Raw genomic sequence first — 15,665 nt, 5'->3', positions numbered from 1 at the left:
CTCCCTCATCAGTAGGAGGTCATGCAGTGTCTTCTAAAGGGTGGGGTACAAGAAAGAAAGAAATTATAGTGCATGGGGAAAAAAGAGTGGGGTGAGTGGTTAATTCTGTCCTTGTTAACAGTTTTCAGAGTGAGACAGTGACTGCAGTCAGGGTGTCTTGCCTGTCCCTCTGCGTCTCACACCTCCCTCACCTTGTGGATCACTGTGTGCTGATGCCCGTGCTTAGTTCTGTGTGTTAAGTGGTGCTTTCTCCTGCTTTACCCGAGCACCACAGTGGAAGCTCCTTCAGGGGCTCCAAGTCCTCTTCACACATTGACTTTAGTCTTTTAAGAACCAAGGTCCACATTTCTGGGTAGTGTCACTTAAGTCTTGAGTCTGTTTAAGGACTGGCAGAGCTAGGAAGCAACACGTTTAAAATGAGGAGTTTAAGAGGCTGGGGACATAGCTTAGTTGGTAGAGTGCTTGCCTTGCATGCACAAGGCCCTGGGTTCAATCCCAGCACCAGAACCGAAAAAATGGAATAAATAAAATTAGGAGCTTACATTGCTGTTTCTTACTCAAATGTAACAAGGTAGGCTTTTCTCTTAACTTCTTTAATATTTACAGCTTGCTCTTTTATGCTGAAAATCTTGGTTCCTAATACTAGTGTATTTATTTGTCAAAACAACTTCAGAATCATAGTATGGAAGTTACCACTGTTATGAGGTTTCAGCGTCCCTGCTGTTCTCTTGTCCTGGGAATGACTTTGACTGCAGAGGAGCTGTCAGAACTCTGCCTACAAAGTGAAGTCATCATTCACTGTGGTTTTGTTATTTGGTTATTATAATCATTAATTTCAGTTTGTTTTTATTTGGGGGGCCTTTTCCCCCTTGTAAATGGAAAATTGGAACCTCTGTGCACCGCGGGTGGGAAGGTATGTGTGGTACTGAGGATGGAACCCAGGATCTTGTGCATGTAGGTGAGCAACTCCACCCAGGGGTGAAAGGTGGTGCAGCCACTGTGGAAAAGAGTGTGCACTTCCTTAGCAACTAAGGAGAGTCACCACAGGATCTAGCAACTTTGCATCTAGGCAAGTACCCCAAGGAATTACAAGCAGAGACTCAATCAGGTATTTGTACACTGTGTTCACAGCATCGTTCACAGTAGAAAGGAGAAGCAGTCCATGTGTCTGGGGACCAGTGAACAGATAAGCAAAACACAGTGTACAGGAAGGAGTGGTGTGCCGGCCACGTGGCAGCATGGATGAGCTTGAAGACACTGCACTGAGTGAAGCAAACCAGTCATAGGGACAAGCACTGTGATTCCATCAGGGTGCTTGGGGTCCACTCCAGAGATGGCAGAATGGGAGTATTGGGCTGGAGAGGTGCAGAAGCTAGTGTTTAATGGAGATGAGGTTCAGTTTAGGAAGACTGAGGAAGTTCTAGAGGTGGGTGTGGTGATGTTGAGGACAGTGTGAGTGTACTTCTATCAGACTGCACTTAAAAGTGGTTACTATGATCAACTTCATATGATATATATTTTACCATAGTAATAAAAGAGTGGGGCATGGTGGCACGCACCTGTATTCCCAGCAGCTTGGGCAGCTCAGACAGAAGATCATGAGTTCAAGGCCAAGCTCAGCAAGGGCGAGGCAATAAGCAACTCAGTGACCCAGTCTCTAAATAAAATATAAAAATAGGGTAGGGGATGTGGCTCAGTGGCTGAGTTCCCCTGAGTTCAATCCCCAGTACCAGAAAAAATAAGGAAAAGATTTCCTTTTTTTCCTCACCTGCATGCACAAGATCCTGGGTTCCATCCTCAACACACACACACCTTCCCACCCACAGTGCACAGAGGTTTCAATTTTCCATTAACAAGGGGGAAAAGGCCCCCAAAATAAAAAGTTTTCGTTTCCTGGTTCACAATCTACACTGAGTGAAAAGACATGTTCAAGAATGTCATGCTTTGGTCTCTGTTCCCTTCACTCTATTTCCCGTTTTTTCCTGGTGTTTACTACAAAAGTAAGCAAAACCTGTGCCTATGTTCTTAGTTCTCCTACTTCCTCACACTGAAGGTAGTTATGCAGCAGGGAGTTTTGAGACAGTGAAGACAGTGGTTTTCATCTCACAAGGAAGGCATCAGTACCATGTGCCCAGAATCCAGGCAAGTTCTGATCTTTCCTGATTGAAGAGACGATGCTGGAGCCAGGTTTGGTGGCACACTACTTGATCCCAGCTCAGGAGGCTGAGGCAGGAGGTCCCCAAGTTCAAGTCCTGTGTGGGCAACTTAGTGAGACCTCTCTTGGGAAAGATGAGAGAAATAGGCCTGCAGTGGAGACCTCATGGTGTCTGTGGCACTGGTCGTGTTAACCCTGGTCTTGGGCGTCTGCCATTCCTTGGATGGTGAGGAAGTGCAGCTGTCACCTCCCAGTGCTTTGCACTTGTCGGTCACAGATAGGCTGCGTTGAGACTGCTTGTGTCCCTGCGTTGGCACCCACGTAGAGGACCTGAGGTCGGAGCTGTCTCCAGTTTCCTTAGCCCAGTTAGTCTGAAGCCCACAAGGAGTAGAAGTCTCCTCTTTGGTTACGAAGAAAGAACTGGAACCTAGTCCAGCAGGCTCAGCTAAGATCCAAGGGCTGTTGAGCAGCCCCTCGCCTAATAGGAAGAGGCTTCTCTGGCTGGTTGGCAGGTGGGAAACAGAAAGGAAGCCACTTGAAGCAAAAGTTAGAAGTGTGTAAGGGCAGGGGACATGTCTCAGAACAGGTCTCCTAAGGAGGGGCGGGCACCAACGGACAGGCATGACGTGGTGGGTGAGACTTGGAAGCCACTCCCCGAAGCCTTGCAGACCTAGAGGGAGAAAGTTTTCCGCAGCTCCTGGAGGAGGACCTGCTAAGAAACTTAAGTGCCCTGAGCAGCACAGGCCTCCTGGGAACCGACACGTGGTCTGTGTCATGGTCTCAGTGAGGAGGAAGAAGCTGCTGGTGACTAGGACGCCTGTGGCCTGTTTGGCTGGATCTTGACAAAGCTGGTCAGCAGTGGTCTTGAGCTTGATCACAAGTTCATAAAGCATAAAGGGTGTGGGCTTCCCCAGGCACAGTGCAGTCTCCACCTGGGGAAGTACTGACCTGTCTCTGTGGGGTGGCTGGTATTTGCATATCGCATCCCACACAGGGGATTACAGTGGGTGCTGGCTGCGGGTCCCTCCTAGTGTTTCCTGGGATGCACAGGCTTCTCTGGAGCCATAGCTCATCTGTCGTTGCTCTCTGCCGTGGCGGCAGCACTTCAGGAGTGTACCACTGCAGCAGGCGGGGAGGAGAGGCGGCCGCCGCAGGCTCAGCTTCCTTAGATGGGCCTTGGTGCTGTGCACTGAGCTGTGCTGCACAGAAGCTGGCAAAGGTTGGGTCCTCTAGGAGCCTGTATTGCAGAGGTCATTGCACAGGATGGGTTTGTGATGGGGGAGGCCACACCAGGCACCTTGTCACTCAGTTACAGAAGCACTTTGTTGGCCTCTCACAGTTCTTGAACCTCTGAAGCACCTCTTCAGCTGGGGCTCTTAAGATTGTGGGTCCCCGCTGCACCTGCACTCTCAGCTGTGGGTCCTGCTCACTCGGGTTCCTCTGGCTCTGTTTTTTATTTTTTTTGTTTTTTTGTATCCCAGGAGATTGCCAGCAGAAGTCTTGGCTTTTGTATGGATGACCGGGCTGTGAGCCACTGGGCAGGGGTGACGGACACAGAGAGGGCCAGGGCTAGGCTGAGTTCTGCCTCCAAGAGACAGTGGCTGAGCCCAGGAAGAGTTTGCTGCATGTTCACACACACAGTTCTCCAGAGCTCGTTGGTGACTTGGGAGGCCTGGCACTGTGGTATTGACCACTGTCAAGCTCCTAGGAGGTCAGGCGCAGCACCATGAGCTGCGACAGGGGTCTGATCTGGGCTCTGCTTAGGGCCTCGGATGTTAATGACCCAGAGAACTGCATGTTAGTTGAGATCAAGAAGTGTCAGTACTTGGGCTGGGATTGTGACTCAGTGGTAGAGCGCTCGCCTAGCACATGTGAGGCACTGGGTTCGATCCTCAGCACCACATAAAAATAAAGTTAGTTAAAAAAAAAAAAAAGTGTCAGTACTATAATATGGATTCCATAGTCCGTAGTTTTCCCTTCTGTATTCTGCTTTTAGGATCAGATTCTCGGAAGGAGTCTGAAAATGTCTCTCTTGTTTTAGGGATGGACGTGTTTTGGGTGTCCTTGAGGTGTCCCGCTCCATTGGGGACGGGCAGTACAAGCGCTGCGGGGTTACCTCCGTGCCTGACATCAGACGCTGCCAGTTGACCCCCAACGACAGGTAAACTGCCCTGCAGGCACAGGTGTGCATGTGGGGCTGGGCCTCCCCGACTCCTTCCAGTTTGTATCCAGCCTTTGCTGGGGGAAGGGTATGAGTGACTGGCAAGGTCTCAGACACTGTGCTAGGCCTAAAGAGAGAGAGGGGTCCACAGCGGGCAGTTGTGCACAGTGTGTCATGGGCCTGTGGGGTGCTCTGGGAGGCTTTGGCAGTGGAGGACAGCAGCACACACAGGGCATTCAAGTGACAGTGTGGAAGCCTAGCCAGGCAGGTGCCGGCCATGACAGTGGGGATTTGGAGGACAGGAGGGTGGGAAGGTAAAGCAGTGCTGAAGATTCAGAATAGACCGCCTAGGGCCCTCAGTTCCACTGAGGTATTTGAATTTTGGTTCATAGTTGGTGGAGAATCATGGGACGTTTTTAAGCAGAACCAGGATCGATTGAGAAACACTACCAAATTGGGCACCTCCCATTGGAGGGCCTGCAGACAAGGCAGGTGCCCCTGAGGGAACCTCAAGTAGTTGTCAAGGCGATAGGAAAGAGGGTGGAATGAGATGGTCATCATTACCTAAGTGCATGTATGAAGACACGAATGGTGTGACTCTACTTTGTGTACAACCAGAGAAGTGAAAATTGTGTTCTGTATGTGTAATAAGAATTGTAATGCATTCTGCGGTCATATATAACAAATTCCAATAAATAAATTTTTAAGTAAAAAATAAAAGGTTCGGGGGGGAAAAAGAAAAATTGGATTCCAGAGCCAAGGAGCCTGGCATGATGGAGAGGCCGCAGTATGTCAGCAGGAAGGAATGGAGAGGAGCACAGGAAAATGGGACCCCCAGGCTGAGCCCACAAGCGTGACCCTAGGGAGAGGGGCCACTGCGACCCAACAGTCTTCGCAGGCACAGCCCGCGTCCCACTCAGGGCTGCAGAGGAAGAGCACGCACTGCCTCACTCTCCTCACAGCCTCTCCCGTTGCCCACGCCTGCCTTTGTGTGCCATGCTGTGACCACCCTAGGCCCTGGGGTGTGTTTCCAGCAGCCGCCTGTCTGCCTCCCCAGCCCTGCGTTGCTGTCGCAGCTTCCCTTTATCATGGGTGTGCATGGGTGATGGTTCCAGGTCTGACTCTCAGGACACTGGAAGGTGTCCTTAGCACAGACCAGGAGCTCAGAAAATACTGGATATGTGAGTGTCCAGTCAGAAGAGGAAAACAGACTGGACAGTACAGCAGCAGAGCAAGGTGGCGACCCACGCAGTGCCAGGAGAGTGAGCGCTGCCTGGCTGAGCCCAGGGGAGCTCAGAGACTGCTCTTGAGGAAGGGGTCCTGAAAGGGAGTGTGTGCTGCTTTCAAAACAAAACAGTGGGGTGGCCCTCTTTGAGATCTTGGGCCTTCTAGTGTGAAGGTCACACCCAGGATGTCCCTCAGGTCTGAGCTCACCCTTGGCTTCACATACTTGGTTAATCCCAGTGTGTACACCTCGTACCTGGTGCTGCAGGTGACAGTGCTTCTACAGAAGAGTGGCCCCTAGCATCAGGGTGTCGGTCACGGACAGAGAACGGCAGCTCCACTCTTGATGTACCACGTCCACCTCCAATTGTTTGTAAGTAGTTGGCTGCTAAAACCCATTTATGTTTCTTCCTGGTGTTGTAGGTTCATTTTACTGGCCTGTGATGGGCTCTTCAAGGTCTTTACCCCAGAAGAAGCCGTGAACTTCATCTTGTCCTGCCTGGAGGTGAGCAATTTCACAAGGGTGTGCCAGTTGTCCCAGCTGCACCTCCATTTCTAGAGAAGCAGAAGTCCCAAGGCCCTACGTCCGTGTCAGGGGCAGCCCTTGTGTTCCTTATTCAACGTGAGCTCTGCCTGGGGGACTCACTGGTCACTTTGCCCTGCACCCTGATAGGCACAGAGCAGTCTCAGGAGGATGACAGGGAGCAGACAGAGCCCCTGCTCACTCAGGCCCCTTTCTCATCTGGTAGGATGAGAAGATCCAGACCCGGGAAGGGAAGCCTGCTATAGATGCCCGCTACGAAGCTGCCTGTAACAGGCTGGCCAACAAGGCGGTGCAGCGGGGCTCGGCGGACAACGTCACAGTGATGGTGGTGCGGATAGGTCAATGAGGCGCTACCCGCAGGTGTTGGCTTGCAGGTTCATTCACGTGTGCACACTCTGTGTTTTGTGTACTCCTGTGGGGCTCCATGGTTGTAAATAAAGGTTTCTTTTTTTTTTCCTAGTCTTTTGAGTCCTCATATTACCCATCAGGCTGCGTGTGCTTGCCCCGGAGTACACTCTGCGTCTTTTCCTGGTAGGACCCCTTGTGGGCATCATAGGCTAGCTCTCCAAGACCACATGCTCTTTCAGCCTCATGATGGCCCCCACAGGGCCAGTTGTACCGGTTAGGGATGAGGCTAGGTCAGATCCAGGCTTTTGGAATCCTGTGGCTCCGTTCAATTTTCTGTTCAGAAGTAGCGTTAAAAATTGTTACAGGAGCCCAGGGCTTGGCCAGAGCTAGGCCCATATACCAGGCTCTCCCTCAGGGGCCTGCCCTGCCAGGCCCCAGCAACAGTTTGGCCCATTCCATCTCCTGTGCACTGCAGTCTGGCTGAAGGGTTCTGGAATGCTGGCTTAGCAGGTCTTAGTCTGGCTCCCCTGGGTCTTCAAAGTGCATGGCTCATCATGTGCCATCCAATACGACCTTGGCAGGCCCCTGGCAGGTCTGTTTGTAGCCAAGGTGGACCCTCAAAATATCAGCCCAGAGGGCCCTGCTGTGTAAGGTGAGGGATGGGTCAAATGTCAGCCTATGCTCACACAGAACTGTCATTTTTTATTTTTTTAATATTTTTTTAATATTTATATTTTGGTGTAGATGGACACAAAACAATGCATTTTATGCTGAGGATCGAACCCAGGTCCCGCCCATGCTAGGCAAACGTCCTACGGCTGAGCCACAATCCCAGTCCCCAGAACTGTCATTTTTTAAAAGCAGCTCTTGGCTCCTCTGAGTGTTGGGCCTAGGATGGTTTGCGTGGTCTGTGCTGCTCGCTGGCCCCATCCACTGCACACGGCTTATCAGCCATCAGTCCTGGTGGTGAGCTGGCTCTTCAATGTGAACCTTTCATGTAAACCTGGGGTCGGCCGTGGGAAGACCATAAAGAGAACAAAGAGCTGACGGAGCCACCCCTCCCCACAGTGTCAAAAGGTAGGTATCCATTTCTGCTTGGGGCCTGGGACACTAGATTGTGGCATCCAGGAAGAACAGAACTCCAGCACCTTGGAGTCTGTCAGTTTATTTGGTGGATGTCTTCCTACAGCGAACCAGGTGTCATTCTGTGTGTGTCTTGAAGGCTGTGGTTTGTGTGTCTCTTAAGTGCCCATTCCCTTCTGGGTGAGGCTTGGCCCTGGCACCCTTGGCAAGGTCCCCCCTGCCCATGCAGGGGGAGTCCCCTCCCGCCCTGCAGCTGGAGACTACCTGCATCTCCTTGGAGTTCAGCACTCCTGGTGGTTAGGGCTAAAGGGTCAAGATTCTGACTCTCAGATCCACCCCCTTTTTTAAATAGCTTTGTGTGGTCACATCACACGGTAACACATGTCAGTTATATAAATATCTCCTTTCTGGCAACATTATACTATGTAACATGCTTACATTGGGCAAAGATGTGCGTGTGCAGCTCTTTCAAGGGAAAAGATAACTGTTAACAAACTGAAATCCAGGATGGGTGTGGCCACATCACCCCTTTATCAAAGTGCACCGGAGTGGGACCCAGGCCAGCCTGGTGCTTCTTGGTAGGGTGGATACAAGTCCTACGGAGAATCAGACCAGGCCTGCCCATGGGGCCCATAGTGGTCAGTTCGCCTGTACCACTGCTTTGGCTGCCTGGCTTGGAGGTGTTTGAAGTGTGGGCAAGGAAGCTAGGGTCCTTCCACCCAGCTGCCCTTGAGTGACTGTGGCATTGTCACCTTCTCTCCTGGAGGCTTGGGCACCCCTGAAGTCCTGTGGCACCACGTCTCTTGCAGCCTGTGTTTTTTGGGCCAGCTCTTCCTTAGCAGGCAGTGGGGCCCTGGAGGGGACTGCTGGGGCCTTGTCCTCACTGCATACTCGTCAGTCTGCACTGAGGAGGAACTGGAAGGCTGTGTTTAAGCAAGCTGTGGGCTATTGGCCCTGCGTCTTCTCCACCCCACGTACCCACCCTCAGGACCATCTCCACCACCAGGTGAGCCCAGAGCTACATGGCCACCTGAGTGGGAAGGACCATCCCAGAGCCAGCTGGGCCCAGCAGGGCCACACCACCCTGGGGGCAGCAGCTGTCCACCTGCCCAGAACTTGGGCTGGCAGGCTGTCTCCCAACTGTCAACTGGTAGGGGATGGGAAAGGGTCTTATTGGCCAGCTGGCCTCTGGAGTGGGCCCAGGAGGCCTTGTCTGAAGGGTCACTGGGGGGAGTGTGGTTTCATTTGCCAAGGCACCTGCAAGGAGGACTTGGGAGTTGAGCTTGGCACACAGCAGAGAAACAGCTGCTGGGAGCCAGGCCTCTGGTTCCTGAAGCAGTTAGGCCAAGAGTCCACATCAGGTCTTGAGTTCAGTGGTCACGGGGGGCCATGCAGGTCCCTGAAGCTCACAGCAGGTAGAAGCAAGGCTGGGGAGAGGCACAGAGGCTTGGAAGCCCAAGTCAGCAGGTGAGTGGTGGGCAAGGCCGCTGCCCCAGACAGCCTGGCTCCCCAGTATGCGGTGAGGACGTGTGGCTGGCTTCTCGTTGGTGCCCATCAGCCCTGTGCAGAGGGCTCTCTGTAGCCCATGAGAAGGCCAAAAAAGATGGGCCCCGGGAAAGCTGAGCTGTGTGGGGCCATGTGGGAGCTGGCTCGCAGCCGAGGACACACAGTGCCACTGGGCATGCTGGGCGGTTCCAAGGTGAAGCCCAGAGGGATCTTGCACTCTCAAAACATCACTGCGGGTCCTGGAACCACTGGTGTGTGTCACCTCTGTAGGGCCACCTCTGGGCCCAACTGCAGTGACCAGTGTGGGCAGAGTTCCAGGTGGGCTTCCTTTTACCTGGGTGGCTGTCCTTCCAATTGTCTAGATGTTGCCTGGTGAAAGCAGGGCCTGTGGCCATTCACACACCCAGGAGGACAGCACTGAAGTGGGAGCCACCCCGCACTGTGAGGGAGGAGCCGCTGGCGTTGTCCAGGAAGACAGAAGCATACTGCCCCGTCTGCAGGAAGGGTGCCTGTCAGGTTGAGGCTGGCCCTGCACCGACAGCCTGCAGGATGCCTGGGGCCAGTGCCCTTGCCCCTGCCCACTCTGCCTGGGCAGCAAGAGGGCCCAGGCACAGAGCAAGCATTTGTAGGCCTTGGACTTGAACCCAGCACCTCTGGCACCTAGTCTAGAGCTCTCCCCAGTGTCCTACAGTTCAGTTCCTTTTGAATGAATCCACCTTCACCATAAATCCCTACCACTTGGCAGATCCCCTCAGGGCTCAGGGTTTTCTGGAGAAAACGGCCACATCCCAGGCTTCCGCTGTGGCAGTGGGCCAGGTGTCATGAAGCGCCATGCTCACACTTCACCAGGCCCCACACAGGGCCTAGTGGCTGGGAGTACCTACCCACCCACAGTACAGGACACCTATGGCTCCAGCCCAGGCAGCGCTCCCCACAGACCAGCTGGCCCCACGCACCTGCAGATACAGGACCCCGTTCACTGAGATGGTGAGAAGCTCACTGCTGCTCTCCAGGCCCACGACAGCCTCCAGGGAGCTGTGGCCAAGACAGACAGTCAGCCTGCTCCGAGGCCCCAGTGTCCCCACAGGACACAGTCACCCAGCAACTGTCACCATTCCCAGCAAAGTGCTCGGTCCTGGCCTGTTCACAGGGGGCAGGTTCTGAAGGGGTCTCGGGAGGAAAGCCAGCACCACATGCACACCCACCACCAAGGGCAGGGCTGGGCTGGCTGAGCAAGGGCAGCAGAGGCCTGGCTCTGAGGACAGACGGGACACTGCTGGTGCAGATGGAGGTGGGAGTGTGGCAGAGGTGATACACAGCCAGGTCAGGCCAGTCACTCCAGGGTTCCCAGAGCCATTCCTTCTCAGTGTCACCTGTTCATCTGCACCTTCTCCCCACATGCAGAGCACCTGTGGTGTGCCTGGGCTTAGTCCGGGTGCCAGGGAGGCAGGGAGCTGGTAGAGGCTGCCCTCATGGTCCAGATGCAGTACAGATGGGGACACTAGCCATAAGGAATGGATGTCATCATGGGAAAGAAAGTTCACAGGGTAGGGGTGGCCAGGAAATGCCACTCAGGAGGTGGCGCTATTGCCTCCCTCTGGCCCCTAGATGAGAGTTCCCTGTTAGGGGGCACAAGGAGGCAGAGGCTGGGAAGGACCAGGTCTCCCGGGTGTACCCTGAAGTGGGCAGGATAGAGTGGCAGTGGGTACGGAGGTAGGGGGCCCCCAGGTGGGCTGGGGAGGCCAAGTGTGCGCCCAGAGCTTGGGCAGGGCCCACTCACATGTTGTGCTGGCAGCGAGACTGGATGCAGATGAGCAGGCGCAAGCGGTCTCTGGGGCGCAGAGGCCCGTGCCTTGGCTGCTCAGCGAGTGCTGCGGGGAGGGCAGGTGGTGGTCACATGACAGCGGCAGGAGCCAGGGCGGTGGGCAGCCCCCCACGCCCCGGGCCTCACCCACGTGCAGTGTGGCAGCCAGAAGGTAGAAGCCAGCCACGGGCGCCGTGTATTGGCCGCTGGTCAGGTTCAGGCCCAGGCCGCGGCGGAAGGCACCCTCGGACTCAGGCTGTGGGGTGCAAGGTTGGTCATCCTGGGTGCTTGGTCCTGTGTACCCACTGGGCCCACGCACCTGACTCACCACGTAGTAGATGCCGAGCTCGTGCAGTGTGCGGCGCTCCACAGGTGCGTCCCCACGCAGGCGGCAGAGGAAGGCCGCCTCCACACGCCTAGCCAGTGGGCCTGGAGCCAGGGGCGCAGCCAGCAGCGCCAGCATGCCCCCGGCCGCCGCCTCATCCTCAATGGAGCCCGGGGCGGGGCTTGAGCCCGTGGTCTCAGCCAAACACCGAATGCAGGGCTCAGGCTTCGTGCGTTCATGCTGCTGCACTGCACCTGGCACAGAGTGAGGTGGGCATATGGGGGCTGCCTCACCTGCCCACCCCAAAGGTTGGAGTTCCCTACTCGACTGCAAGGCCTGGGGAGTCTTGGCTTCCCATCCTGCAGCTGCAGTTTCCCTCCAGCTCCTGGTCACAGGGGATACAGCCCTCTCTGGGGCAGGTGTGTCCTACACCAGCACCCTTTCCCCCAGCCAGGCCTCTTTTGGAAAGCAGATGCCTGTAAGTTACTACTGCAGCTATATTGGCAATCACGCAGAGTTCTCTAGCCACCGAGGTGGTATTAAAAAACAAATAGCACACAAGGTGCAGTGGCGCACGCCTGATATCCCGGCGTCTCCAGAGGCTGAGATGGGAGAATGGCAAGTTCAAAGCCAGCCTCAGCAACGGCAAGATGCTTGCTCAACGGCAAGACAGTGAGACCCTGTCTCTAAGTAAAATACAAAATAGGGCTGGGATGTAGCTCAGTGGTCAAGCGGTCCTGAGTACAATCCCTGGTACAAAAAAATAAAACCAGCACTCTGAACAGGAGGGGTCTGAAATGGCCCAGTTCATCATAACAAATCCAGAGCCGGTAAGTGATATGGGTCAGGCTGGCTGCAGCCCACAACCCGGGGCAGGACTCTGGACTCCCAGCTAGAGCACTTGGTGCTATGCCTCTCTTCCTCTGTGAAGCCTTTTCCTCACCATGCCCCCACCCCCAGACCCTACCTTTGGCATACCTAGGCTAGGCCAGTCAGTGCCACCTCAGGAACTAAGTTGCTAAGTTCTGCCCAAACATGGATGCCCAAACCCTGGTGCACAAGATAGCCAGGGTGGTAACCCTACCTTTCAGCAGCAGCTGGAACTCCTTCAGCAGTGTCTCGGGTAGGATGGGGGGCCCTGGGGGGCCCTGGGGGCCAGGTGGCCCCGGGGGCCCTGGCAGGCCAAGCTGGAAGGGAACCTTGGCTGTGAGGACATATGAAGAGGCAGCTGGGTGCCTGGGGCATTCCCTCTGCCAGCTCCTGCCACAGACAGGCAGGAGAGCACCCAGTAGCTGTGGGCTCTGACCTCCCAGGTGAGCCGTGGGATCTCAACCCCTTGCAGTCATTGAAAGCTGTTGGCCCTGGGCAGCTTCAAGGCTGGGATTGGACAGGAACTGTGGGACTGGCTGTGGGTAGCCCTGTGGCCGGCTGTGGCCTACCCCTCCCTGGTGTTCCTGGAGGGAGGGGGACTACAGGCAGCTTCTAGGGACTTGCACCTCAAGTCAGTCAAGACACTAGTACTGCATCTGGCTAGTACTAGTGTCCAGGGCCTTCCAGGAGCCCACACTGCCTGGGTCAGGACCCAACACAGAAGGGAGGAAGTCTGCTGCAAGGAACAGCTTGGGGCAGGGCCAGGCGGTTCAGAAGGAGACGGGTGGGCGAGCCACAGTAACAGCGCAGCACCTCTGCACACCAGGCTCAGAGCTGGCATTCCACACTTGGCACAGTGAGACTGGCTCTGCATGGATAGAGAAGCCCAGCGCTCAGTACGGGCAGCACAGCCCTGTCCCGAAGCTCCTGTCTCAGAGGACACAGCCCTCACTGGGGCTCAAAGCAGGAGTTAGCCACCAAGCCAAGCACCGAGTCCCAGCCTAGGCCAGGCCCAGGGCTGAGTGAGAGCAGGGCCCAGCAGAGGCCTCTCCAGCACGCTCCACACAGTTGGGCAAGGCCCCTCTCCAGGACACAGAGGGGAGAGAAGAGGGCCTGGCACACCAAGGGTGTGGGTGAGTGGTGAGGACCAGGCCCTAACTCAGGGCTCCCGGGCCTGGCCAGTTCCTCTGCATCCCTGCCCCAGGTGTGTGGTCTCAGAGCTGAGTGCGTACACCAGAGGCAAGGGGTCCAGGCTACTCACCTTCGGCCTCCTGGCCTTGCCCTTGCTCCTCCTCTTACCATTGATACCCTTGTCACTCTGCCTGACAAAGAGCATCCAGGCATCCCTGGGGTCGACACTGTGCGCTGGCTCCGTGGTGGGCTCCTGGAACACAGCCAGCCCGGCAGGTTGGTCCCCCTCACCTGGTGCCTGCTCGGGCGTGCCCTACAGGTGTGACCATGTGCAGCACTTCCTTCAGCACCCTGGCCCTGGACATGTGCTCTCAAAGGCAGCACAGCCCCTGCCCCTCTCCTTCTGGCCCATGGAGGACAACTCCTGGGGAACATGTCACACCACAGCCCAGACTGCACCGGTGCGAGAAGCAGGCCCTGCTGTGGAGAGAGGAAGGTGGGGCACAGGGTCTGCTGCACATGTGCATCAGCACTGCAGGCTGCCCCACCTGTCCAGGGCTTCCTCAGGATGCACCGGGACAATCATACTGTCCTCTTGACAGTCACCAGGAGGATCACAGCACCAGCACCCACTGGTGCTCAGGAAGAGGCAGCTGATAATGAGAGACCTCCACTGCCACAGACCCTGCTCTCTCTCCTCCACTGGCACAAGTTCCAGCAAACCAATGCCACCAGGGCTGCTGCCGGGCATGAGGCACAGGGGCAGGGGCTATCCTATCTGCCTCTGACCCAAGCAAGGACATGGCACTTCCAGAAATGTCCATTCCTGCAAGTGCAGCATCTGACAAGTCTCAGTGTGGAGCAGAGCTCTGGTGGAACCTGCTTTCTGGGAAAGGCTTCTGGCCTGCTGGGCAGCGAGCCTCGGGCAGTCTGGGTTCCAGCAGGGATGCCAGCTGGGAAGGAAATGGCCCAAGAAGGCTCAGATGAGGTCATGGGGCTCCAGTGGTTGGTGACAAGACCCCAGGTGTCAGAGTTGGCCAGGCCCTTTTGTCAAGGACAGACCCAGCCACCAAGTCCCAGCCTTATGGGTTCCCAATGCTCTGCAGGGACTCAGGGCCTTCCTCTGGGAGCTTGCCAACCAACCCACAGGCCAGGCTACTGTGCTGAGAAGATAGAGGCTCGGGGGTTGGAAGAAACTCAGGTGCACCCCCACCCACATCTTACAGGGCTGATGGTTGCTGGTGATTCTTCTGCATAGCCTCCTGGTATCCTGGGTGGCAGGAGGATTTCCCACACAGGCGGGGGGGGGGGGGATGTTGGGCTTACCCTCCCTGCTGGGCCAGTGGCCTGTGGATAGACTAGACTTGTGCTGGTTTGGAGGAAGAGCTGCAGTGTGTAGTCTGGGGCCCAAGGATTTGGGCCTGCAGCAGTTTTGGTGTGGGCTGGGCAGCTGTCCCGACCAGCCAAGTTCTCCAGCCATAAGGACTTGCTCAGAAAGAAGCCTTGGAATCTCAGCAGGGCAGGAGAGGAGGGTGGTCTGCTGACACCTAGACCCTCCAGAGATCCAAGGTCAAACCCACTTAGAAGCCCTGAGCCTCTCTCTGCCTCCCAGTGACCCTGAATCTGTCTGCCTGGCCCTTTGAGTTCTCGGCCCATGCCTAAGCATATGTGGTTCATCTGGGGATGAAGGGCTCTGCAGAGGGACCCCCCAGAGCTGGCTGCAGTCTCCGACCTTCCTTAGTTGACCCCTTCTTGGCTAAGCACAGTCCTAAGTGGATACTTAGGACTGAGGATTTGGCCTGAGGCTTCCCTGGGTGAGGCTCACAGCACCTTCAGTCCAGAGACCCTGGGTGCCCTCACTGCCCTGAATGAAAGGCCCCATCCACCCAGAGGACACCAGGGAAAGGCCATCAACCCTCCCTTCCAGGCCTCTGGCCGCGCCCTCCCGCACGGGCTCACCACCCCAGCATTTCAAGCCCTAAAGCTGGGAGAAAGGAGCAGGGCAGGGATTCCAGTCACCCCTCACCGGCCAGAAGTCATGGACAAGATGCCAACACAGGCACGAAGGAGATCATTCTGGGCCCCCGACCCTGCTGTCCCTTCCTCAGAGCAGGGGAAGCACTTCTGTCATTGCTCCCCCCTTTACAAAATGGTTTTCTTCCCACTTTCACCGGAAGCAAGTCTCTGCCGACGCCCTGCCCGGCCTGGTGGCTGGTGGGTGGTGCAGGTGGAACCCCAGAGCTCTGCCACCGAGCCACACCCCAGCCCTAACTAGGGGAACCCCGACACCGAGGTCGGGCCGGGCTGCACGTCTTACCGGGCGGGCGGGCGGCTCGGCCCCGGGCGGCGGGCGCGCGGGGCTCCCTGCGGGCGCGCGGGGCTCCGGGTGGCCGAGGCCGGCGGCGGTGGTCAGCAGGCCAGCGCACACGAGCAGCAGGCGCGCTCCGGCGGGGCGGCGGGACGGGGCCATGCGCGCGGCGGCGGGCGAGCGGAGGGCGGCTCCGGAGCGGCGTC

At 56.2% G+C, this 15,665-nt stretch overlaps 2 protein-coding genes across 13 annotated transcripts in view; one reads left to right on the top strand and one right to left on the bottom strand.

Annotated features, from left to right (window-relative positions):
- The window catches only part of Ilkap (ILK associated serine/threonine phosphatase), a 25,130-nt gene extending 18,587 nt beyond the window's left edge, over positions 1 to 6,543 (top strand). For all 3 annotated transcript variants that reach the window (XM_078018343.1, XM_078018345.1, XM_078018344.1), the window contains 3 exons: positions 4,197 to 4,316; positions 5,964 to 6,045; positions 6,290 to 6,543. In XM_078018343.1, the coding sequence (XP_077874469.1) occupies positions 4,197 to 4,316; positions 5,964 to 6,045; positions 6,290 to 6,430 (343 nt within the window). In that variant the 3' untranslated portion in view covers positions 6,431 to 6,543. The remainder of the gene's footprint in view (positions 1 to 4,196; positions 4,317 to 5,963; positions 6,046 to 6,289) is intronic.
- The window catches only part of Erfe (erythroferrone), a 22,644-nt gene extending 6,979 nt beyond the window's left edge, over positions 1 to 15,665 (bottom strand). Inside the window, exons 1-8 of one of the 10 annotated variants that reach the window (XM_078018355.1) lie at positions 15,469 to 15,665; positions 13,282 to 13,437; positions 12,235 to 12,337; positions 11,154 to 11,404; positions 10,973 to 11,081; positions 10,802 to 10,892; positions 9,978 to 10,056; positions 7,126 to 9,515 (exon numbers count right to left, since the gene is read on the bottom strand). In XM_078018355.1, the coding sequence (XP_077874481.1) occupies positions 9,417 to 9,515; positions 9,978 to 10,056; positions 10,802 to 10,892; positions 10,973 to 11,081; positions 11,154 to 11,404; positions 12,235 to 12,337; positions 13,282 to 13,437; positions 15,469 to 15,621 (1,041 nt within the window). In that variant the 5' untranslated portion in view covers positions 15,622 to 15,665 and the 3' untranslated portion in view covers positions 7,126 to 9,416. The other 9 variants (XM_078018351.1, XM_078018347.1, XM_078018354.1 and 6 more) reach the window with 9 other exon arrangements.

This window comes from Ictidomys tridecemlineatus, chromosome 7 (genome assembly GCF_052094955.1).
Source record: "Ictidomys tridecemlineatus isolate mIctTri1 chromosome 7, mIctTri1.hap1, whole genome shotgun sequence".
In the NCBI taxonomy this organism is placed as follows: Eukaryota; Metazoa; Chordata; class Mammalia; order Rodentia; family Sciuridae; genus Ictidomys; species Ictidomys tridecemlineatus.
Note: the sequence above shows the minus strand (reverse complement) of the source record. Positions and strands in the feature narration are given on the sequence as shown.